The following is a 24,287-nucleotide window of genomic DNA, read 5'->3' on the forward strand; positions in this document are numbered from 1 at the left end:
TCTAGCTCTAATATTTGGGGAACAAAAAAATTATAGATTAGAGTCATAGCCTTACTTGTTGTTCTTGTTTATTGATCACTGTTAACCTGATGAAAAATGCAGCAGTGCCAGAAGAGAGGCAACAGTAGAGATATTTGAGAGCCTAAAAAGAGGTTTGGCCTGTGGATTTTGAAATGGTTGGTAAATTGACATTAGCAGATCCTGAGGCTGGAAAGACCTTCCAGATCATCTCTGAATCAGTGAGTTTTCTTCTGCTCTCGTCAAAGGCATGACATTTGTGTTGATGGTGTGACAGGTGATTTTTACTTTTTTGTGTGCTTTTCTATATTCATGAAATTTTCTATAAGAACATAGGTACATAGACATGTATACACATAGTTTTTGTAAAAACAAGAGAACCCAAAAGATGCCGTTGTTTTGTTTTTAGGAGTGTGGAATTATATTTGTTTTACATTATTGTGCTGTATTTTGCTGTTTGTTCATTTTAGTGGGCATTACTGAACATTTTTAAAAATTATTATGTGGTTTCTATATTTTATGTGTTGGATGCCCATCTATATGGGTTTTTTTATTAGTGGTATAGGCATGTCCATGAGTTATGTTTTGGAATTCATGGACATGCCCATGCCATCTCCTCTCCATGAGTGACAAGGGTACTTATGAAAGACAGAGTCTCTGTTCTCACAGATCTGATTGTTTTGAAATATATTGTATGGGACTTGTTTATATGTTTATATTCCTATTCAATGCCAAGTCCAGTGTTGGAAGAGTATTAATAAATATCCCAGAACTTGTATAAAGTGTGTGAGTTTTATTTATGTTCAATACACTGAAAATTATGCCCATTATCATCCATTTTTCTGGGTGTTTTCCATATTTGTATATTTGAAAAAATGTTTCCTTAATGTAAATCTATAGCCAATAAATATATCAATTAAAAATATATATTATAATGTTTCCTGTAAATAGTAGTGAATCTATTAAACAGAATATTAAATTTCCATAGTATCAGAAATGTTCTTCATTGGAAAACTAGTTTTCTACATTTATTCCATCTGTTGTCATTGTCTTAAGTGCACTCACACTAAATGCAGAATCCAGGGAGATTCAGAGATGCACTTGTCACTTTAAACTTTGTAATTAGGGACCTTAAGGCCGTGCTTAGCACATAATAAAAATAATAATAACCACAAGCTTTGGGGGCATTTTGAATGTCACAGGCACCTCAGTAAATAAATGCTTTGCATATATATCTCATTGACCCTTAGAGCAAGGCTATGAGGTGTTAGAAGTAGTATTCCTGTTACTGAGTTTCGGGAACGGTGAGTACCCTGCCTGAGGGCTTACCAAGAATTTTTAGAAGGTTGAGTAGTTTGCCTAAGGACCTACCTAGGATTGGTTAGCTCCCAGGTTAGACTTTGGCTCCATGTGACTAAAACTCAACAGTTAACCATTGCACTAAATAGCTTCTTACTGTGACTGGCTCGTGGATTGACGGGACTAAGAGAAGCAAGGACTGAACAGAGGCGCCTTCTGGCCTTGAAGTACAGTGTGCTGCTGCAGCTTTGCCGTGGCTCGGTCCTTGCTCCCACTCCTCTAATGGAGAGTAGCTGGCACTGCCACGTGTAGCCCACAGTACCGCGCCATCACCTGTGGGTCTGTGAGTGCTCAACATGAGTTGCCATTCCACGTCCCCAAATCCTGCTCACCCTCAGTTTGGGGACTACTCACATCCTGTAGGTGTTAAAGAGGTTTGGGTCTGTGATAGGTTCAGGTACACTCTTGGGTAATCAACAGGAGTCTGAGGTTTCCTCCATGCCACAGGGGAGGGATATTTTATTCACTGGGAATATAGGGGAAAGATTCTTCTAAAACATTTTTAAACCAAATACGAGTGTAATTAAAGAATTTTAATAAAAACTTCAAACAAAGACCATCAAAAGATCAAGGGTGGAGTGTGTAAGCAACTGTCTTATCCAGGATGTTTTTTTCTCTTGAGGCAGCTTGGAGCTCACTGAGTAACCACAGAATTAAATGATTATCCTGTGCCTTCTGATTAGGAACGGGCTGCTCTTTGCAGTTTGATTAGTCTTGCTCGTAGCTACAGGATTACAGCTTATTAAAACTGACAGTGCTGTGTAGGGCAGGGAGCCAGGAAGGTCAAACGTACATGCTGAGCCAGCTACCAGCAAACCTCTGCCCTTACCTGCAGGTTTGGTGTAATTGGCATTCTTTTTTTTTTTTCTTTTTTTTAACTTTCAATTCTCTCCCTTATTCCTCTAGATTCTCTGACTTAATGACTACATAACCCAAGTAACAGTAAGCAAAGAAGAACAGCAAGCCCAGTGTAAGCAGTGTGAATTAGTTTCACCATCCATCCTCACTGTCCACCACAATCCTGGTTTATGTCTGTGGTCCAGGCTAAGTACTAACAGGACCCTGTTTACTCTCAAAAGTGCCCTAGTTGGGACCACAAGTCACATGGTCACTTTAATGTGAGTGGTAGAGAGATGGCCAAACTGGAGAGAGCACAGGTATCCATCTAAATCAGACACCTGCTACCCACTCTAATTGCTGCTGTGGGTCCAATGCTCTCAGTCTCCAAAAGGCCAAAATTCTGGGTTTTAAGATGAAATATCACAATTTTTAAGGGCTGGCTCAATTTTTAAAAAATGTTCTGCTAGCCAAACAAAATGCAGATGTCCCTAGTTTGCAGCCTTTGGGTTAGAATCCGGAGGGAAAGCATTTTCAGCATTTTAAAACTCTCAGCGACTTATAAAATGTACAGAAAAAGCACTATAGTTTCTAGCTCCTGCAGCTAATTACAGATTCCCACATTAAGAGATTCTCATGTTCTCCCAACTTCATGGCAAGATCCCCACACAACTCCCAGAACCATTCTAAAATGCCCAAGGGGAAGGTAAGCATCACCTCTTATGGATGAGACTATTAGGCGTGGGGAAGAAAGGCTAGCTGTTGCTGTGTCTTTCCTCTTAAGGTGTCTAAACACGTATGTCTTTCCAGTTACCCCTTTGAGTGTCCTACATCTTACCCTGTTTTCCGCTAGGCTCTGCCCTTCCAGGGTCAGCAGTGATTTCCCAGTACTCACTTTCCAGCGATCCTTTCTGACTCACAAAACCAGTTGGTACAAAAGCATAAGGGCTCCCATTGCGCCTTCCAGCATTAATAGCAATAGTCCTTGCTGACACAGTGAGAGCTCAATTACTGTTTGTCAAGTGAATGAAAATTCTCAGAGCAGTTGAGGCATTATCTGCAGATTTCAGCCTGCGGAGCACTAGTTAGAAGTGACTCGCACAGCAGTGTGTGGTAGGACCTTGGCTGAATGTCTTGTCAGTGGTGGTTTTATCTCCTTATATGCTAGGCAAGCTCCCAATGACCTGACCCTTTTTCTTTTTCTTCTTTTACTGGGTTCTGCTTTCTACCATTAGCATCTTCTAGTGCTGGCCTCAAAGCAGTTTCCCCCGATCTGACAAGCAGAACTCAGAGTGAACTTCTCTTTTGTTCTCATTCTTCCTGATCCACTTTGAGACCCAGCTGAAGTTGCCAAGGAGTTCAAACAGGCCAGTGTGATGCTGAGGGATTAGCAAGTCCTCCCTGTCCTCCCCGCACTTTCCCTCGTGTTCGCCTCTTTCCCTGAACTGCTGTCCCCTGCTGTCTGCTCCTTTGTCTGAGAAACACATTTTCTCTTATTATCGCCTTGTTCCCTGCCTGTTTCAGATGGCTTCAACTCGCCTCTTAACAAAATCAAGATGTTGCTGTTAATGTTCATCTCTTTCGTTAACAGCTTAGAGTCACCTTCTTTTATTTAGTCCTTTTCCCCTTACCTCCCGAACCATGTAATCATCTCTGTTTCAAATAAAAGTTTCATTAACATTTTATAACTACTTCTTTATAGTTGCTATCAATAAGGCACAAGAAGGAGGAGATAAAAGGGGAGAGAAATGAACAGGTGAGGGGGTGAGGGGTACTCCAATAACTGAGAAATGGCAAGCATCTTTAGGACTCTTCTTTGAAGAAGAAATTAGGCAAAATTAACCCTCAAGACTGAACATTACAAGCCCCGTGGTTTAGTGAAGTTTTCCTCCAATTTTCTTTTATCTTCACTGAGGACATTTCTCATTGCTTTTTAGAGAGAAAGGAAGGGGGAGAGAGAGAGAAACATTGATCGGCTGCCTTGTCATATGTGCCCAAACCAGGGATCAAACCCACAACCTGCGTGTGTGCCCTAATGGGAATTGAACCCATGACCTTTGGGTGCATGGCATGATGCTCCAAACAACTGAGCTACATTGGCCAGGGCTCCTTCAATTATTATGATTGCAATCCCTCTGAGGGGAGACCATCTTCCAAATTGTTAAAATAGTGCTTAGAACCATCCCAGTATCATTTATGTTGGTCATAAGTCCTTTCATAAAATCCAATTATATAATAGATATGAGTTTTTCCAACCACACATCCAAAAACCTAAAATATTTACCCACATTTTCCATTCCCGACTCTTATTTTTGTTTAACAATCTTATATAACATTTTTATCACAAGTCCATTTGTTGTTCCCCATAATGCCAGCTGAAGAAAACAAATTATACAAATATACTCAGTTCTCCACATAGTAATTTCACATCAAAAGATAAAAGGAAAGAATAACAGAGTATGTTCAATTTTTTTCTGATTTTGATTAAACTCGAATTTCATGTTGTTTGAGTACCAAAGTTGCTTCTAGTTATGTTGGGAAAGTCAGATCAACTTTTCTATTTGAATGTTCAGCTACTACCACAAATTCAACATGTCAGAAAAAAATTTATTTTCTATCTTCTATCAAGCTGGTGCTCCAACTTCCTTGCCTCTGTCCATGGCACCAGTCTCCCAGCCAATCCAACTGGAAAATTTATTCCTTGGATACATGAAATAATTTATAGTAGTGATGAGGATAAGATATTTCAAGGAAGAGATCAGCAGACTCGATGACTGGCTCAGAGGATGACGTTAAGGCATGATTCAAGGAAGATTACCGCCTCTCCTGCCCTTATTCCCTCTAGTCCCCTCACCCATTCCTTTCTTCCACCTTTAGTTTTACTATTACTAGTCTAAGCTGTCATAAATATTATCTTCACTGAGATACTCCCTGATGAAAATCTTCAGTGGCTCTCCAATGTCATCCAGAGCAAGGCTCAACTGGCTGATGAATTTCTAGACCTGTCATAATCTTACCCTATCCAGTTGCTATGGGCTTCCCCACTTTCCCAAAGGTTATGTATTAATCCTACCATTCTCGAAGGTCCAGTCCAAGAACCAAATCTTCCACAAAAGTTTGGTTTTTCTAGTAACACAGGCTCTCAGGATTAGAAGAGGAGGGGCTTTTATTCTGGCTTCCCTTGTTCATAAAGACACCAGCAACCAGTGCTCTGGGCATTTGGCTTGCTCAGGCCTTCCATTCTGTAAGCCTCTTCCAACCAAACTATCAGCTCTGCGCCCCAACTCTTGCTCCAGCTTGCAACACATGTGTCCACTGAAATAATTAAAGGGGGAATGTGGGTCTTGTTTTCTACAGTATCACCTCTGTCCCTGTGCCTTTAACACATGGCTTGTCCCATTCCTCTTTTCATTATAAGTTGTTCAGTACATTCTGTGCTTTAGCATGTTACCTTCTTTAATGCTCATGGCAATATTCTGGAGCTGATAGTCTACCATTTACAGGAGAAGGAACTGAGGCTCAGAGAGGTTATATGACTTGTTCAAGGATACGAAACAGGAGATCCAGGATTTGAACTGGGTACTGTGACTTGGAAGCCCAGGATTTTCCCATTTCCTTCTCTGACCTCCCTAAAGTGTGTGTTTCTTTTACAGAGCATCTGCTCTCCTCTAAGAACAAAGGCCAGAGGTAGGTGGAGGCTTATGCCAAACAAAACCACGTTGTATGATCACCTCTCCTGGCTGTCCTCTGGCCACTCCCATAATTACACCTTGATACCTAGGGCTGGTGAGTCAGGATGACTTTATCGGTATTTTTCCTCTTTTGGTCCCAGAAATCTGTAGTTGCATTTTAATGATGAGAAGACGGAGGAGTGATCCAGAGATGGTAATTTTGTTTTGATCAAAGGCTCATACATTTACATATAAATGAAAAGCAAAAGGCCTCATACGATCTGTTAAGGGCCTGAGTAGAACAAGAAAGCAGAGGAAGGGTAATTTTGCTGCTCTCTTCCTTAGTGTCCTTCCACCCCGCCACCCCTGACATGTTGCTTCTGGTTCTTGAGCTTTAGACTTGAATTGAAACTTACACCACTATCTTCCTTAGTTTTCTCAGGACTTTGGGTTTAAACCGGAGTTACATGACCAGCTTCTCTGAGCCTCCAATTGCAGATGGCAGATCAGATTGTAGTACTTCTTGGCCTCCATAATTGTGAGCCAATTCCACCAATTCCTATAATACATCTCCTTTTTTTTCTCTCTCTCTTACTCCTCCCCACCCCATCCCATCTTTCTCCCTCTCTCCCTTCTCTGAGCTCTGTTTCTCTGGAGAACTCTAATAGACATTATTTGACCATTGTGGCAGTGGCTATATATAGCCTTCTAAACTGCTGGGATAATAATGATTCTTGCACATAAAGTCATTCTGTTTGAGATACAGTTTTAGGAGCCATCATTGACCTCATTATGACTGTGGGCGTCATGGAGGTTGGCAAAGATGTCCCAAGCCCAGTTTAGAAACCAAGCTCTTCCCAAAGCATTATGCCATTTATAATCCCCTCTCTGGTCTATGCCCTCCCACAATTATAGTGGGCCCCACTGCTTTTTATGCGTTGCTGGTTTGTATCAGGATATCAGGAGAGTGGAAGGAGTGCACAATGGTGTTCCTCTCCCAGGTCCCCAGCAGGTGATCCTCTCTTTTCCTCCTGGGTCCATGATAACCTCTGGAATTCCATCCAGCCAAGCAGTACATAAAAACCACATCTGAATCAGGGACTTCCCTCATCTTGGCACCAGGGATATTGGTCAGTCTTACACATTCTCACCATCCTAATTCCCTCCAATACCTAGTATTCATTCATTCGTTCATCCAGTCAAGAAAAATTTACTCACTTCTAACTAAGTGTCAGGCACTCTCAAAACCTGGGATTCAATGACAAACACCCCATGGAGACCACCTGCCTTCTTGGAACAAACTCCAAAATTACATCTATTCTATGGAGTTAGAAAGTTTGTTTGCTCATATAATCTATCAAATCACATCCCAACTACAAAAGTAGACAATTAAACTGTCCTAAGAGATGAGAGAATGTGGAAAATTACTAGATGTCAATATCTATACGTGAAGAAAATTAAAATGTTAGAGTTTTAAAAAATTATTATTTATAATTGAAGAACTAGGACTATAGTCTCAAATAGTGAGCTGAGTTTGCCTCTTAGCTGGCTGCCCGGATCAGCTCACACTAATTCAGTTTGAGTGGTCTTTATTTTAAGGTTTCCAACAAATCTGTAATTCCAGTTTTATCTCCTTCACTTTACCTCCCTTAGCAAATTCTGAGCAATTCCTGCCCATATCTCTACTATCCTCCTTCTATCTCAGTCTTCTAGACATCTTTGTCTTTATAATATTTTCAAAACTGAAATAAGTCATCTAAGGGGACAATAACATTTTGATCTCATAAAACATTCCTACCTTCTCAGCCTTTCCTTTCATCCCGTGTGTGTAGGGACAGGATGATTCTTGATTTAAAAAACTCAGTGCTCCATGTTCCTGGCTCAAAACCCTCTCTAACAATATTTCTACTCCGTTTTACACTAAAAAATTCCACCCTTGATATTTCAGGTAACATATCTTTGATTAAGCACAAGTAGTAGATCCAGATTTTTTTTTAATAGATAGACCATGCTTTCTAATTTATATTTTCTTACACATAATTTTTTTCAAAAACTCTGTAAAGTAGACAGGACGAGATCATTGCCCTCCTTTTACTCCTGAGGAAGTGGAGGCATAAAGATTTACTCCTCAGAGTTTGTCAGTTGAAGAGGTGGACTTCAACTGACATTGATAGGAGCAGGACAGTTGGGAAATGGAAATCCCCAGCTTTGGGGGATTACAGAAGTGCTTTCTCCACTGGGCTCTACTCCTGGACTTCTTTGGACACAGGCGATAGATGAGTTTGCCTGGTACAACAAAGGCTTGCTCCAATACAAGAATAGAAAGTACTATTTCAGTCCTGACCAGTGTGGCTAAGTTGTTCGAGTATTATTCTGTAAAGTGAAGGGTCACTGGTTCGGAGCACATGCTTGGGTTGTAGGTTCAGTCCCCAGTCGGGGCCCCTACAAGGGGCAACTGATGGATATTTCTCTCCCACCTCAATGTTTCTCTCTTTATTTCTTCCTCCCTTCTCCTTTCTCTAAAAATAAATTTAAAAAATCTTTTTTTTTAAAGTAAGTACTATTTCAGTTCAATGAAGGCAGAGTCTGTGGGAGAGAAACCCAAGGGCTTTACATTGATTCTTGCAGGAGGAAAATGACCACGGGGGAAAAGAACAGGAGGAAAGTGTGGGGGCGGGGGAGGAGAATGAGCAAAAGAGAAGAAAAAAAGGTGTGAAATAATTCACCTCTAATTTGTCTTTATGAAAATTTGATGTATGAAAATTTCTACTTGAAAATGAGATAAATAATGAAGTAATTATTTGCATTACAAATTAACCCTCCACTTCAAAAGAGTATTTACCACAGGTGCAATTCTGTGATGTGAGACTTTAGGAAGGAATATGACTTGGGGTAGGTGGGAGATTTACACAATAAAATCCTGATTATAATGTAATAGGAAATAATCCCATCATAAAGAAGGAGACATCTGAAGAAGGAGGGGGTTGTACAGGGAGCTTTCTGCAGAGCTCAGGTTTTAAAAGGACATGAACAAAAGACAGAGCAAAGGGATTATAGATAAGCTTGAACACAAAAGACTGTCGAACCTTCAAGGACAGAATAAAGGAAGCTAAAAGTCAGCAATAAATCTAGCTTTCCAAAAGTGCTAAAGGCTGTTTTAAGAACCCTAAAAGCTTTCCTTGGGGTGAAGAGAAGCACTAACATGGGACCACTTGCTCTTTGAATAAGTAAGGTGGTGCAACCTTAAATTAAATAGTTCTTACTTTTTCCTGTTGTTTATTTTGCTTCTGTCTTCTCCATCACGCAATAAGATAGAGAAGACTATTTCTCTTAGACAGTGGAAGGAGTATATTAATATTAACCCACTTGGGCAAGGAATGGAAATTCCCAGGGTCAGGCACCAAAGACAGAAGATTTGGGAGCCTTCGGCCAAAATCAGAGAGAGACGGTGAGGAGAAGATGCAGGAGAGAGTCAGCCACGAATATGTGGTCTGCCCCTCCTCCCTCTCCCACTCTGCTCAGATCTTGGGTAAATTCCACTAAGACTTATTGTTTAGTGTGAATGGATTTCTTAAGGAAATAAAAGATGGACTCAGCTTGGCTTTGTATGGGACGTGAGGAAAATGAAAAGCAGCCGTCAGATGCAGGAGCCAGAGGAAAGGGACATCAGGATATATGTACCACCTTTAATTTTGAGAGGAAGGTGAAGTGAGAATTAAAATCCCACATAGGTGAGAAAGTAAGAAAACATGGAACCTCTCTAAGTGGATTCAGGTTTCTAGAGCTAGAGGAATTAAATGTCAGGAAATTGAAATAATGTGCAATGCAGAGGCGTTCTCAGAGCCTCTATCAGTGATCCATTGGGTATTATAGCCAATGGAAGAAGTGCCTGAAGGCCGAAGGCTTTTTATAAAGGGAAACTGGTTAGATTATACCAGCTAGGGATCAGTCAGCCCTGGCCTCCATTCCACCGCAAATGATCAGTCTAGGGTTAAGCCAATCCTGATGTTCCATTCTCCTTGCCAGGATGGCTTTGGGGGTGCTACAGTGTCTTCATCCTGGTTAAGAAAACACAGGGAAAGTCTGCTGGGGTAACAGGCAGAGAAATAACAGGAGGAGAAGACTGGTTTTTTTGGCTGCTGTTGGGCATTTTTGTATCATATAGGACCTCTGGAACTGCTCTATATTGCCAAGTACTCATGGAGGTAGTGGTGGGGAGCCAGCTTGAGAGCAAAGTGAATATTTTGAGGTTAGCAGAGAGGTGAGCTGGAAAGAGTCTGAATCCATTATGGCATTGCTAAACCACTGAATCTGCCAGCCTGAAGCTCCTACTACCAAAGACTTATTTATAAGTAATAATAATATACTTTCTCATAATTTTAAGGCAATTTGAGGCAGGGTTTTCTGCTATTTGGGGCAAAGAAATCCTAACTGGTACAATGGTCATCGGCGGCGGCGGCAGCCGTCCGTCTCGAGAGACGATGGTGTAGCTTCTTAAGAGTCTATCTGCACCGCCGAGAATGGCTGTGCAGTCCGACTCGGGAGTGACACAGTATCTGTCTCCTCCCGTGTTGAATCGACATCTTGCGATGATGCTGGAGTGTCCTCTCCAGTGAAGCTGAAGCTACAGAGCCTGGGCAGGGTGATATGGAGGGTCTGCTGTTGCCCATGCAGCAGACCCCCCCCCCCCCCTCTTCGCAGCTGAAGGGTCCAAGGGAAAGACGAAGTCGATACAGCTTGGCTTCAGGTGCGCCGCAGGAGTTGCCGGTGTTGACTACAACGTCAAACCGCCTTAGGGACTCCGGCTCCGGATTTTCTGTCGGGGTTTACTCCCTTAGCCTTTCCCCTGAAGAGGTATGCCGCAAGGCAGCGGAGGTTTTTTGGAGTCAGAGTTTTCCTTCTCTGATGTGCCCTGACTGGAAGATCGAACCAGCGACACTTAGCTTGCAGGCCGATGCTCAATCCACTGAGTCAAACCAGCCAGGGCTGGGTACAATGGTATATACTGAATTAAAAAACAAAACAAAACACAGTTCACAGATATTTTCATAGTGTCCTTGATATGAAAGTAACTTGTGGGCCAGAAAATAGTAACTGTGAGAATATTAGTGGATGTCTGTGATAACCTGTGCAAATCCTACACATACATACTGTCTGACATAGGACTCAAGCCTTCATGTTTTATCAGAAACATGACAACGTTCTCTTTGATGTCTCCTTCCATTTAAAGATAATTTAAATCTCAGACAAAGTCTAATTAAGAAGATAGAATTAAAATTCAAGGTGACTTCCCAGGCTGGAATGCTAGGATAAAACCAACAAGTCTGATAGCTGACAAATATGGGATCCAGCACAGGCTCCAAAACTCAACCCTTGAAGTTCAAGTTCAGTGAGACTTGGTTTAGTAGAACTTTCATAGGAAAAACACCTGGGACCTTTAGTTGAGCACGTGTAGTAAATGCTATCGTCTGCTTTTTAGATTCTCCCTTCAGAACTAATGCAATAATATCCCCAGCTGGAGGAGGTCTGTGTATTTGTGTCCAATCTGCAGCACAGAACTATATACCTTGTGAAAAATAGTCCTTGGTGTGCTACTGGTTCTTGGTAGAAATGGAGCACCTGATCATGGGATACCAAATATCCATGCAGCCAGAATTACCCATCATCAGTTTTGTCAGATCCACAATAACAATCATAAGGGATAAAGCTGTCCATCTGAGATCAGGCATGAGCAGAACCTGAGAGCACAGATAAGCTGCACAGTCAGTGGCCCAGACTTCCATGTCATCGCCATTCTTGAACTGACACTCACACTTATTATAGGCACATGGGGTGAGGGGAGAAGCTGAGTTTGGAGTATGAGGTAAGTTTGCTGAGGTAAGGTCTGTATGTGGTTGCAAGCCAAAAATAGACTATTACTGTACTTCACGGGTGCAGCCCCACTCAGGAGTGTCTCTGAAAGTTAGGATGAGGGGAATTCTTGCTAATGGATGAAGTCTCAGGCAGTATGCCTGTCAAAAGAAATACTTTGAGGTAAACTCTACAAGCTACATATTAGAGTCAGCACTTACAGAAACAATGTCAAAGGAATGGGGGGGGGTGGGAAACTCTACAGAAACTAAGCAACAAAATGTCTTAGCTAGTTGATGTCAGCCAACTTCTATCAGTGCTGGCATGATAGGCACATTAAGGGATTAGTTATCAGGTGAGAAATGGAGTCACCCTCCTAGCGGAGCTAACTGACCTTGATCATCAGGAGAAGGTAGCTCTGCTCTTACAATAATGGAGACAGAAAAGAATAATATCCTTGCACATTTTAAAAAATAGTTTATTTTTTATTGTAGTTTTTGCATTACCATTATTCCCCTTATACCCTCTTCTACCTCCACCTAGCCCATCCTCCCCACCCCCGTAAATCACCACACTATTGTCTCTGTCCATGAGTGATTTTTCCTTTTTGCTCCATCCCTCCACTCCCAACACCACCCCGCAACGGTTGTCAGCTTGCTCTCTTCTCTATGAGTCTATCTCTATTTTGCTTGTTAGTTCAGTTTGTTCACCGGATTCTACATATGGTATTTGTCTCTCTAACTGGCTTATTTTACTTAGCATAATGTTTTCCAGGTCCATCCATACTGTCACAAAGGGTAAAATTTTCTTTTTTTTTTTTTTATGGCTGAGTAGTATTTCATTGTGTACATGTATCATCATTGTTTTATCCACTCATCTACTAAAGGACATTTCGGCTGCTTCCAAATCTTGTTTATTGTAAATAACACTGCAATGAACATAAGGGGTGCTTATATGTGTATTCTTTAGAATTAGTGTTTTGGGTTTTTTTCGCATAAGTTCCCAAAAGTGGAATCACTGGGTCATAATGTAACAGTGGGAAATTGTAACCCACCCCCCCCATTCCTTTGACATTGTTTCTGTAGTGCTGACTCTAATATGTAGCTTGTAGATGAACGGCATGCTTGTATAAGAATTCTAGAAACTAACTTCAGAAGATACAGACACCAACCTTCAGGCATCCCAGCTCCAGGAGATTTGCTGACCTTCATCCATGATACCAGGATGATGTGTATCTAGGATGACTAAACCAGGATGAGGCACACTGGACCATCACTTGCCTTATCAGAATCGACTATGCTAGTCTGTATGTAGAGAACTTCGCAAACCCCTCCTTGGATCCCTCTGTTCTGTTCCCCTTGCCTTCCTTAAAAATACCTCTGCCTCCAATGAGAGGTGAAGATAGGCTTTGAGACATGAGTCCCGCATCTTCTAGATGGCCAGCTTCTGCAAATAAACCACTTTCCTTTACATCAGCACCTGCCTCTCCTCGAATATTGGCTTTTATGGTGTCAGGCAGCTGGACCTGCTTTCAGTTACAATAAGGCAGTTCCATTTTAATTTTTTTGAGGTATCTCCATATTGCTTTCCACAGTGACTGTATCAATCTGCATTCCCATCAATAGTGCAAAAAGGCTCCTCTTTATCTACATCCTCTCCAGAAGTTGTTGTTTGTTGATTTATTGGAAACCATAAAAAAAGGACAAGTCAGGAATAAAGAATGTAATATCTGAAATAAATAATACACTGGAAGTAATACACCGGTTAGACGAAGCAGAGGATCAAATCCCTTCCACAAGTTTGATGGTAATGGACAAATATAGCTGCCATGGCCTGAGAAACGGTGGCAAGGATGGAGGCTACGCATGGCCCCAAAACATAGGCTCCCACTTGCTAAGTCTGATCTGATTACTGCCACTGCTGAATAGCCAGCCTGCCAGCAATAGACACCGTTGAGCTCCTGGTATGTCTCCAACTCTCTTTTTTATATTGAGTGTTAGCTTTATTTTTTAATTTAAATTTTCTTTTTTTCTTTCTCTTTTTTGTAAGATTTTACTTATTTATTTTTAGAGAGAGGGGAAAAGAGGGAGAAAGAGAGGGAGAGAAACATCAAAGTGTGGTTGCCTCTCACACTCCCCAGCTGGGGACCTGGCCAGCAACCCAGGCATGTGCCCTGACTGGGTATCAAACTGGCGATCTTTTGCTTCACAGGCCAGCACTCAATCCACTGAGCCACGCCAGCCAGAGGTAAATTTTATTTTTCAATTACAGTTTATGTTCAATATTATTTTGTATTAGTTTCAGGTATACACTATAGTGGTTAGACAATCATATACTTTACATAGGGTTCCCCTGATATTTCCAGTACCCACCTGGCACCATAACAGTTACTACAATATTATTGACTATATTTCCTGTGCTGTACTTTACATCCCCATGACTATTCTGTTACCAGTTTACACTTTTTAATTCCTTCACCTCTTTCACCCAGTCCCCCAAACCCCCTCCCCCTGGCAACCATCAGTTTGTTCTCTGTATCTATAAGTCTGTTTCTATTATATTTATTCGTTTATTTTGTTCTTTAGATTCCACATATAAGTGAAATCATGTGCTATTTGCCTTTTTCTGACTGACTTATTTCACTTCATAGACATCATGCAAAACCAACATGGAAAATGTTGAGGAATAAATGTGTTCTGCTTCTCGTTCCCTGGCAGGAGAGGAACGGAAGCTCCAAAGTTGCCTTTAGCAATCAAGTATGAGCCATCAGTCTGGTGTGGGATCAGGCTGATTTGGGCACTTGGCTTTGTGAACAGGGAAAGGGTGCCCTGTTGGGACTATCCAGTTGCCTAACAATCTGACCACAAATTCAACCAAATATCATTTAGGGAATAAAAGATAAGAGAATAATCAGATTTCATGTGGGAGGCTGAACAGACTGTGCCGAATAACTTGAGACAATTAGAGAATCAGCAAAGAGAAGCAAAGGTGGGCTGCGAACCAGATAGCTATGATAGAAACAGCTTCTTAGCGGGAAAATAATAATAATAATAATAATAATAATAATAATAATAATAATAATAATATCGATTATAATCTCTTACATGTATTAGGGCTTTATGGTTGACAACACTTCTTGTACATGATGTAATCTACATTTTAAATGCTTTAGTGAGGAAAGCTAGGCCTTCAGGTCTCTCTTTACTAATGAGGAAGTTGAAGTTCATAGAGGTTAAAACACTTGTTCAAGGTCACTTGTCTGTGCATGCACTAGACCTCCGGCCCTTGACTTATTTCTGTCCATTGTCTTTCCCATAAGGTGCTTCAGCTCAGCTTCCTCCCGGGGGCACATCCTTCCTAAGAAGCCCACAGCCAGCTCAGCTCTCCTCTCCTCCCAGTGCCCAGCAGACTCTGCACAATGATGGAGTCTGGGCATGAACTGAGGTGAGGGTGGGTGGAGCAAGAGGTTCCAGGTCTTGTGCTTGGCATAGACTCCCAGGTTCCGCCACTGCCAGTGTGTGCTATAGAGCTGAGCTGACACCAGCCTCAGTCTCAACAGAGTCTGTGTGTCAGGAGGTAGTCATGGAAACTCCTTTCCTGATGGGGAGGGAATTAGGTAGAAAGGAGGAATCAAGTTAATTGCCTGTCATCCCCTCTCTGCTCTCTGTGTGTTGATTCAAATTAAGCTTTTCCAGTTTTCTTATGTCATCAGAGACTAAATGACCAAAGCGTAGGCCTGGGCATTGGCACCCCCAGGAAACAGCCAATTCTGGGTGAATCCCTTACTTACCCTTTTTGCCTTTTTGCTTAGTTCTGATGCACACATTCAGGGACACAAATCTCTTTGCCTGACCTTCCGTGATTTCTGACCCAAACTCTCTAAACTGCCCTAATTTTAACCATCTGTGATTCTCCATTCATTCAACTAGCCATTCCCCTTCTGGAAAGAAAGGAAAAAGAATTGAAATTGAATTCTACATTTGCTGAAATTCACTGTAGCTCAGAAAGAAGCAGTTGAGCAAGTCGGTGATGGCTGCTCCATGCTGTGTGTTGCCCACATGGAGGGGAGCGGAGGCGAGGCCCGGAAGTCCTCTGTGAGGGGGTCACCATCAGCTCCACTGGCGCCTGAGCAAAGCTGGAGGAGGTCTCCAGAGATGCGGCCCTCTCCTCTCCTGTCCTACCCCTTGGATCCCTTCCCTATAGACAGATGGATTTATTCGGGATTCCTTGCATGTTCCTTGCTTGTTTTAGCTTTAGCTCTTCAGAGGTTTTTTGTGCCTGGAATGCCCCTCCTACTTTTTTTCCTATTTTTCACTTTAATTGTTTACACTATTACAAATGTCCTCATTTTTACCCCTTTCCCCCCTCCCCCTCTGCCCTCATCTCCTCTTCCCTCTGGCCATCACCACACTGTGTCTGTGGGCTATGTATATATGTCTTTGGCTAATCACTTCCCTTTTCTTCATTCAGTCCCTCTCTTTCCCCTCCCCTCCCCTCTGATAGCTGTCAGTCTTTTTCATGTATCCATGCCTCTATTTCTATTTTGTTCATCCATTTATTTTGTTCACTGGATTCTACATATAAGTGAGATCATATGGTATTTGTCTTTCACTGACTGGCTTATTTCACTAGCATAATAATCTCCAGGTTCATCGAAGCTGTCACAAAGGTAAGATTTCCTTCTTTTTTATGGCTGCATAGTATTCCATTGTGTAAATGTACTGCCGATTCAAAAGAATATATACATCCCTATGTTCATAGCAGCATTATGTATAATAGCGAAGATCTGGAAGCAGCCCAAGTGTCCATTAGTAGATAATGCTTAATGATGTCTTAACCTTGACAATGTTTGTCTGAGAAATCTTCTCAAGGTTGAATATGGGACTTCTAAACACCATGAATTTCCTTTACTATAGACAACAAGTGGGCCATCACTATGCACATGAATTCTGCCTGCTTCCCTGGCAATATTAACTTCTGGCGGCAAGGACTATGTATTCTTTAACCATGTTTTCCTCCAGGAGGCTCTTCCTGGATGAGAAGGAAATTCTGGGAAGGGGATGTTGTCTTCTAATAGACACTGTCTAGGGAAAAATTACCTCTCAGTTTATGGTTGAAGTGACAATATGACTTTCTCCTTCTATCTGTATGATTAGAAGCTTATAGTTTTTATAGGGCTCTTGGGAAAGAGTGCTGAACTAGGATTCAACAGACCTGAGTGTTTTTCTGTCATTAACCAGCATGGGACAACAGTCTTAGGTCTCAGTTTCCTGGTCTGTAAAGGAAGGGGAGGGTAAAACCAAATACTCTCTAAGTACTGTCCCATGATTCTATAAAAGTAGATTATGGATTTCTCATGTGAGTGTTTCAGAAATTGAACTAGTCAGGGGAGGGAAAGGAATACCTTGGGCTGGGTTCTTAGGAAAGCCTAGGGATGGAGGTAGGTGGAGTAAAGTGAGTCTCCCAGCAATCTTGCTGCATCTTTCTCTTTCCACTCTTTTACCTCTTTGGTGGGAGGAAGTGATTAATTGCAAGGGCTTGGGAATCAGATAGAAATATATTTGAATCCCAGCTCCATCACTTACTGTGTGTGATTTGGGGCAAATTTCTGAACTTCCCTCTACCTCAGTTTCCTCACCTACAAATGTAGTTTATCTTCCTGAAGCTACCATTAGGGTTGAATGACTTGATGTGAAGAGAAGATACACAATATTTGCTATCATTCTTCACAAACATATTAATACTAATGCTCTTTATGTTTCTATCCTAAAACTCTGATTTTGACATGGAATTCTGTGATCTTTTACCCCACTGTGCAAGCTGTTTACTGTTGATTTTACATGGAAAAACCTAGGAATCATGTATTTTACTTCTTCAGATATTTAATTGTCTCAGTACTCAGTTGTGCTTGCACCCCAAACCTATTGAGCTAAATGGCACAAGGTTCAAGAGCTAGTGGACAGTCAGAATTTTCTGCTGAGTTACAATATGAACATTGTGATAGACAATAACATTTTTTAAAATGCTGGCATTAAAAGCATTCAGGTAACTGACTCAGCAGGGGTAACTATTTCCTTCATACACACTTCAGGGCTAGAGGAACGGGGAAAGGGAAGCTTTGGATTCCTTGTGAATTCCTTGTGCACTTGAAAGTTGAACAGCATTGCAGCAGGCATGCCATGCCTGTGCACCAACAGCTAACAGTAAATTCATGGAGGTTCGGGATGATGACATTTCATAAATTATCCACAAATTGTATGCTGATTTTGTAACCTATAAGAAATAGCTCCTGAGGTAAAAAGGTAAATAATGAGAATATTCAAGTTCCTTCTAAATGCAACTTTGAATGACATTTATACATTATTTCTATATACCTTTAATCTCAGTTGTTGGGATGGTGACATCTAGAATCTGTGCTAAGACTTTACAAAGACTGTCCAGGTGATGGCCCGGGACAACTACCCTGTCTGGTGCTCTCAGTTCTGAGGTCCTTTGTCAATCTAGTTAAGTCCTTACCATCCTTCAACAAGTAAATGGGCAAACATAGGAGCAGGTGGTGGGCTCCTTGAGGGCAGGATATGTCTTACTTATTGTCATATATTTATAATACAGAAGGTGATAGGCACTTTACAGACACTTAATGCTTAATGAACTTTAGGGTCTGAAAGCACTGGGTCTCTATTAAGCAGGAGATGGAGATGACTGGGTAGGAAAACCTTATAATATTATGAAAAGCATATCTGAGGCCTGTTCCGAACCACAATGTTCAAGAGTGATACTTCAATGGGAATTATCCTTTTGTTTCCACCTAACATCCCATCTTGAATTCCTCTGGAGTTGAGACTTTGAGAGTAAGGGGATGGAATCAAAGGGCCTTCTAAGCTAGAGCTAAAATATAGCAGTAGCAAGGTTTGAAATGAAGCCTAGGTCCCAATGTGGGACAATGTCTCCTTCAGGGTGAGTGATGCCCCTCACCAAATGTAGCCAATCAGATTCTATCAAGAGGTAGCAGCATTAGCCTTGCCATTATATTTCAGGATACAATGAATGAAAAGAATGATGGAAAATGAGTAGGCCCACAAAAGTACAAGGTTAGCCTGACAATTAATTAGAGGTTTGAAGGATGAGAGACTGTCTGTTCTGCAAGATGGCTTCCTGGCTGAGAGCTCAAGGACTCCTGGCAAGTTGAGAATGATGAGATCTGTTCATTTTTCTTTCACTGTAATGATTCATGCCTTTGACAATGCTTTTGTGTATATTTCATCAGCTTCTTTCTGCTTATCCCTCAGGGGCCCTCCAACCATTTAAAGATTGCCAGGATGAAGTCAGACTTGAGCTTGGGAGGTAGAACATTCTTTTTTGGAGGGAGCAGTTGGTTACACCCGCCACTCAGAGACATCCTGACTCCAGCAACCTTCTGCCTGTCACATACCAGAGGACGTGGCACACTCTTTATGAGCAGGCCCTGGCCAGTGGCTCAATGGCATGACAGCTAAAGGTGGACACAGGAAGTGTTTCTCCTCTTCTTCAACAAGACAGGATCTTGAGGAAGGCTTTGCGGAACTCAACATTGAAGGTGGTATAGATCACAGGGTTGAGGGCGCTGTTCACGTAGCCCAGCCACGTCGTGGCTCTGTAAAGCACTGGAGACACGTGGCATGCTGAGCAGTGGGTATTGAGAACGTGGGTCAAAAAGAAAGGCAGCCAGCAGACGATGAAGGTCCCTAGGTGGCAAAGGAAAAGAAAAACTGGGTAACAGGTTTGTTTCCTCGTTTTGTTGTAACATGAAAATGACTCATGCTTGTTTCCTTTATGCCAGCTACTATGTTAGAGGTTTTACAAACCAATTTAATTTTTAAACCAACCTTGTGAAGTATGTGTGTTTAGCCACTTTTTTTTTTCTTTTTAATGAGAAAACATCAAAATGTCTTTGATTCATCTTAGGTCTTTGTTCCTAAATCGATTTTCTAGTTTGATCTTTAGGTAGTTCTTTCCCAGTGCTTTTTACTTCTCAATTTAAAATAAATATTTATTTAACATCTAGCCATCAAGACATAATTCTAGGCACTGATATGAAAGAAGACCTGAAGGTGCAATTGACACAGTTCCTGCTGTTGAGGAGAGTACTTCTAGGGGTGCTCATAGAGTCCCTAACATACAAGAAGGTGAGGTTTGTCAGTGATAATGAGGAGGGTGAATTGCCTTCACTAACTCTATATGGTACCTGTGACTTGTCTATTTTTAATTTAAATAAATTAATATTTAATGTTATATTTTTCTACTATCAAAAACTAGCTCTGGTTTTATACATTATGGAAAACTTGATAATTACAGAAAAGTGGAAAGAAAAAAAATAACCACCCACCACTCCAAGTCTATCACTTTTGACATGTTGGTGAATTCATTCTCAAGGTTTTTGTTTCTCCTCTGTATATAAAATAATCTAGGTGTTATCACACCACGTGACTTGTTTCTTGCATCGCTGTTTTTTTACTTAATATTTTAGAATAAGTAAGCATTTGTGAACTATCTAGTACATGTTAGACACTTTTGCCTAAGCATTATCTTACTTATCATTTATCTATTATATAAGTCCATGTGATAGACAGCAAATACAAGGGATAAACACAATTCATTTAGGTGACATGTTGAGTTTCCTATTTCATAAATTTCAGTGTAGGTCTTGTGACTTCCACCAGTTAATATTCATACACAAACATTTTCCAATTGTATTATAAACATTTATAAATATTGTAGTTATTGGAGATTTCTGTCAAATGTGGTTACCTTAATCTCCTGCGAGCTGCACCAAACTCAGTCTAACCCAACTCAATCTAACCCAGCTCAGTTTACCCTTATCCAAACTCACCAAGCACAATGACCAGCATCTGAGTTGCTTTCTTCTCCCGAAGTGGCACTCCCCGAGGTTGCAAGGGCCCCAGCTTCAGGGATGTCGACAACCTGCCGTTACTGAGTTTTCGAACCTCTAAGCTGAGTTTGGGGGCCATGGTGGGGCTGAGGGAGTTCTGAGTGCTCCCCTCCCTTTTCAACTCTCCTTCCCCTTCCTGGAAGCCTGGTGGTCCGAAAGCAGTATCTTGGCAGATGCTATAGTAACGCCTCAGTTCCATATGTGCCCGGCCAGGGGAGAGGGGCTGCAGGCGTGACAACAGAGGGTCCTGACATTTCCGGGGATATTGTTTATCTTCTGAATGTTCCTGAAAGGAAAAAAGAAAGAAACCAAGGAAGGGGAATCCATCATTGTGTAAAACCTGCAGAGGGCGTACCTGAGAGTGGTAGAAACTTGGAAGTTAGGGTAAGTGAAATCTGCTTCTGACTACACTAAAAAGTACCTACCACACATGAGGATACATTCCAGAATCACAATGAACCCTTGAGGAAAACAGCATAGGATTATAGCTTGGCCTTTTCAAGTTAGAATGGCTTAGACAGATAAAGGAGCATGGTAAGTGACACCACTGGGTTGTAAGCAACAAAATATCTGGACTGTGGTAAACCCCTTAAGGCAAACTGCTCAGTTTCTTCACCAACTAAATTGCAATGATGCCAACAACAATAACACCAGTTGCAAAATATGGGTCTTATTTGAAGTTTTTTGATTTAAAAAAAAACTTTAAAAAATTTATGAGACAATTGAGTAAATTTGCACACTGGAAATATATATGGGGAGAGAGGGTACAAAAAAACCTGGAATTATCTACTGGAGGGCAGGCCCCTTTTAGTACAGGCTTCTCCCACTATGTAAGCATTCTAGGAACCCATCGTATCCGTGTACCAGCTGGCATTGTTGTGAGAGGTTGTGTTCAGCTTCAGTAAAAAAACAAAGAAAAAAGAAAACAATTTTTCTTTTTTTTTTTTTTTTACTCATCATAGTTTATTAATTAAAAAGATAAAAAGCTATGTTTAAAATTAAGAGACCACATACAGCTTCATCAATACGGGGACAAAATGGCATTATGAACTTCCTGATGATGCAATGGGAAATACATGATATTCTGCCAAGACATTTTAACTATAATATAATCCAGAGAAAACAATTAGACAAGTCTGGTTTGAGAAATGTTCTGTAAGACAATTGGTCTGGACTACAAAACTGTTAATGTTTGGAAGAAAAAGGGGGGAAAAAAGGCAGGGGATGAGCTATATTTTAGATCTAAGGGATTAGAAACATGGCAAGAAAATTCTGTGTGATCCTTGACTAATATGAATAATATTTGAGAACAAGTGAGGACCTTTTAAATTTAGACTGTACATTACATAATACTGTCAGTGGCAAATATTTTTTCTGCTATTATTTTGTAGCTAAATAGGAAAGTGTCTTTGTTCTTAGGAAAAACAGCTGAAATACTATGAGGTGAAATTCCTTGATGTCTGCAACTTACATTCAAGTAGTACAGACCCCCGAAACATGCTGTGTGCATCTGTGTGTGTAGAGAGAGACAGAAAACACAAATGCTAGACTATTTTAGCAATTAGTGAACATAGATAAAAAGTATATGTGTCCTATTTCTCCTTTACTGTGGGTTCAAATTGTATTAAAAAGTTGGGAAATTTTTAAAGGCATTGGTTTATTTAAACATTGAAGACTCTTTCAGAGTGTTTGTCCATTTCATGATGGGTGATTTACAAGCGCACCTGCCCATACCGTGCTGAGTGTTCAGCAGTTTTTGACAAAAAAAAAAAAAAAAACCAGTATGACTGCTGTGCCTCACCTTCCCTATTCACCCAGTCTCACCTTGAGTGACTTTTTGTTTGTTTGTTTCCCTGGATAAAAAAAGGTCCTCAAAGGGAAATGTTTGGCCGATGTGGGAGAGGTGAAACAGAAAAACAGCAGAAGCACTTAAAAGGCATCAAAATTGATGAGTTCAAAAACTGTTTTGAGCAGTGAAAAAAAAAAAAAAACACCTTGATAGGTGTATTACATCAAATGGAGGTTACTTTGAAGATGACTCAAGTTTAAACATGTAAGAATAAATACAATTTTTTATAAATAAATTCTGTTTCTTTGGTCCTTCCCCATATGTATATACTTATCCTCAACCAAGGATATGTTTATTGATTTTAGAGAGGGGGAAGGGAAGGAGACACACACACACACACACACACACACACACACACACACACACACAGTGAAAGAGAAAGAGAGAGAGAAAGAGAAACATTGATCTGAGAGAGAAACATCAATTGGTTGCCTCTTGTATGTACTCTGACCAGGGATCAAACCCACAACCCAGATATTGAAGTAATTGAACCCTCAACTCTTTGGTGTATAGGATGATGCTCAAGCAACTGAGCCACCTTTCCAAGGCTGGGCATTGGATATTTAATAATAAGAGGGAATTAGGGATATTACTAATTTATTTAGTTTGATGTGGTATTGTGATTATGTTTTATAAGAGTTATTCTTTTTAAAAATTTTATTGATTATGTTGTTACAGTTGTCCCAACTTCTATTCCTTTTGCTCCCCTCTTCCTAGTACCCTCCTTCCCTCCAGCAGTCCCACCCTCCTTAGTTCGTGGCCATGGATCATGCATATAAGTTTTTTTGGCTTCACCCTTTCCTATATTATTCTTAACTTACCACTGTCTATTTTGTATCAACTGATTATGTTTCTTAGTCCCTGCACCATTTCCCCATTTCTCCCCCTCCCCCCTTTCAGCTGAAACCCTCCCAAATGTTTCCCATACCTATGATTCTGTTCCTATTCTGGTTCGCTTAGTTGGATTTTGTTTTTATTTTTTAGATTCAATTGTTGATAGTTGTGAGTTTGTTGTCATTTTAGTGTTCACAGTTTTGATCTTCTTTTTCTTAAATAAGTCCCTTTAACATTTCATATAATAATGGCTTGGTGATGATGAACTTTTTTAGCTTTACCTTGTCTGGGTAGCAATTCATTTGCCCTTCCATTCTAAACGATAGCTTTGCTGAATAGAGCAATTTTGGTTGTAGGTCCTTGCTTTTCATCACATTGAATACTTTTTGCCAGTCCCACCTTGCCTGCAAAGTGTCTTTTGAGAGATCAGCTAATAGTCTTATAGGCACCCCTTTGTAGGCAACTCTGCTTCTCTCTTGCTACTTTTAGGATTCTCCTTTATCTTTAACCTTTGGCTTTTTAATCATGTTGTGTCTTGGTGTGGTCCCCTCTAGGTCCAGTTTGCCCAGAACTCTCCGTGCTTCCTGGACTTGTATGTCTATTCCTTTTGCCAAATTTGGGGAGTTTTCCTTCATTATGTTTTCACATAAGCCTTCAATTTTTTGCTCTTCCTCTTCTCCTTCTGGCACCTTTATGATTCGGATGTTGGCATGTTTAAAATTGCACAAGATGTTCCTAAGCCTCTCCTCATTTTTTTCAAGTCTTGTTTTTTCCTTTTATACTGGTTGACTGTTTTTTCTTCTTTGTGTTACAAATCATTTATTTGAAACCTGATGTCCTTCCCTTCACCATTGGTTTTGTGTGGGTTTTCCTTCATTTCATTTAGCATAGTTTTCACTTCTTCCTTTCTGTGTTTGTCATACTTAAGTATTTCTGTCAA

General features: G+C 40.8%; 1 protein-coding gene across 3 annotated transcripts in view; it reads right to left on the minus strand.

Moving 5' to 3' along the window:
* Window positions 1-18,071: 18,071 nt before the first annotated feature.
* Window positions 18,072-24,287, minus strand: part of DRD3 (dopamine receptor D3) — a 38,447-nt gene continuing 32,231 nt past the window's right edge. The window contains exons 5-7 of one of the 3 annotated variants that reach the window (XM_090264268.1): window positions 20,752-20,887; window positions 20,605-20,652; window positions 18,072-19,459 (exon numbers count right to left, since the gene is read on the minus strand). In XM_090264268.1, the coding sequence (XP_090120394.1) occupies window positions 19,263-19,459; window positions 20,605-20,652; window positions 20,752-20,887 (381 nt within the window). In that variant the 3' untranslated portion in view covers window positions 18,072-19,262. Of the gene's footprint in view, window positions 19,460-20,604; window positions 20,951-24,287 lie in introns of all 3 variants that reach the window. The other 2 variants (XM_090264189.1, XM_090264140.1) reach the window with 2 other exon arrangements.

The sequence above is a fragment of the Furipterus horrens genome, unplaced genomic scaffold, assembly GCF_987537825.1.
Source record: "Furipterus horrens unplaced genomic scaffold, mFurHor1.1.pri manual_scaffold_1, whole genome shotgun sequence".
NCBI lineage: Eukaryota > Metazoa > Chordata > Mammalia > Chiroptera > Furipteridae > Furipterus > Furipterus horrens.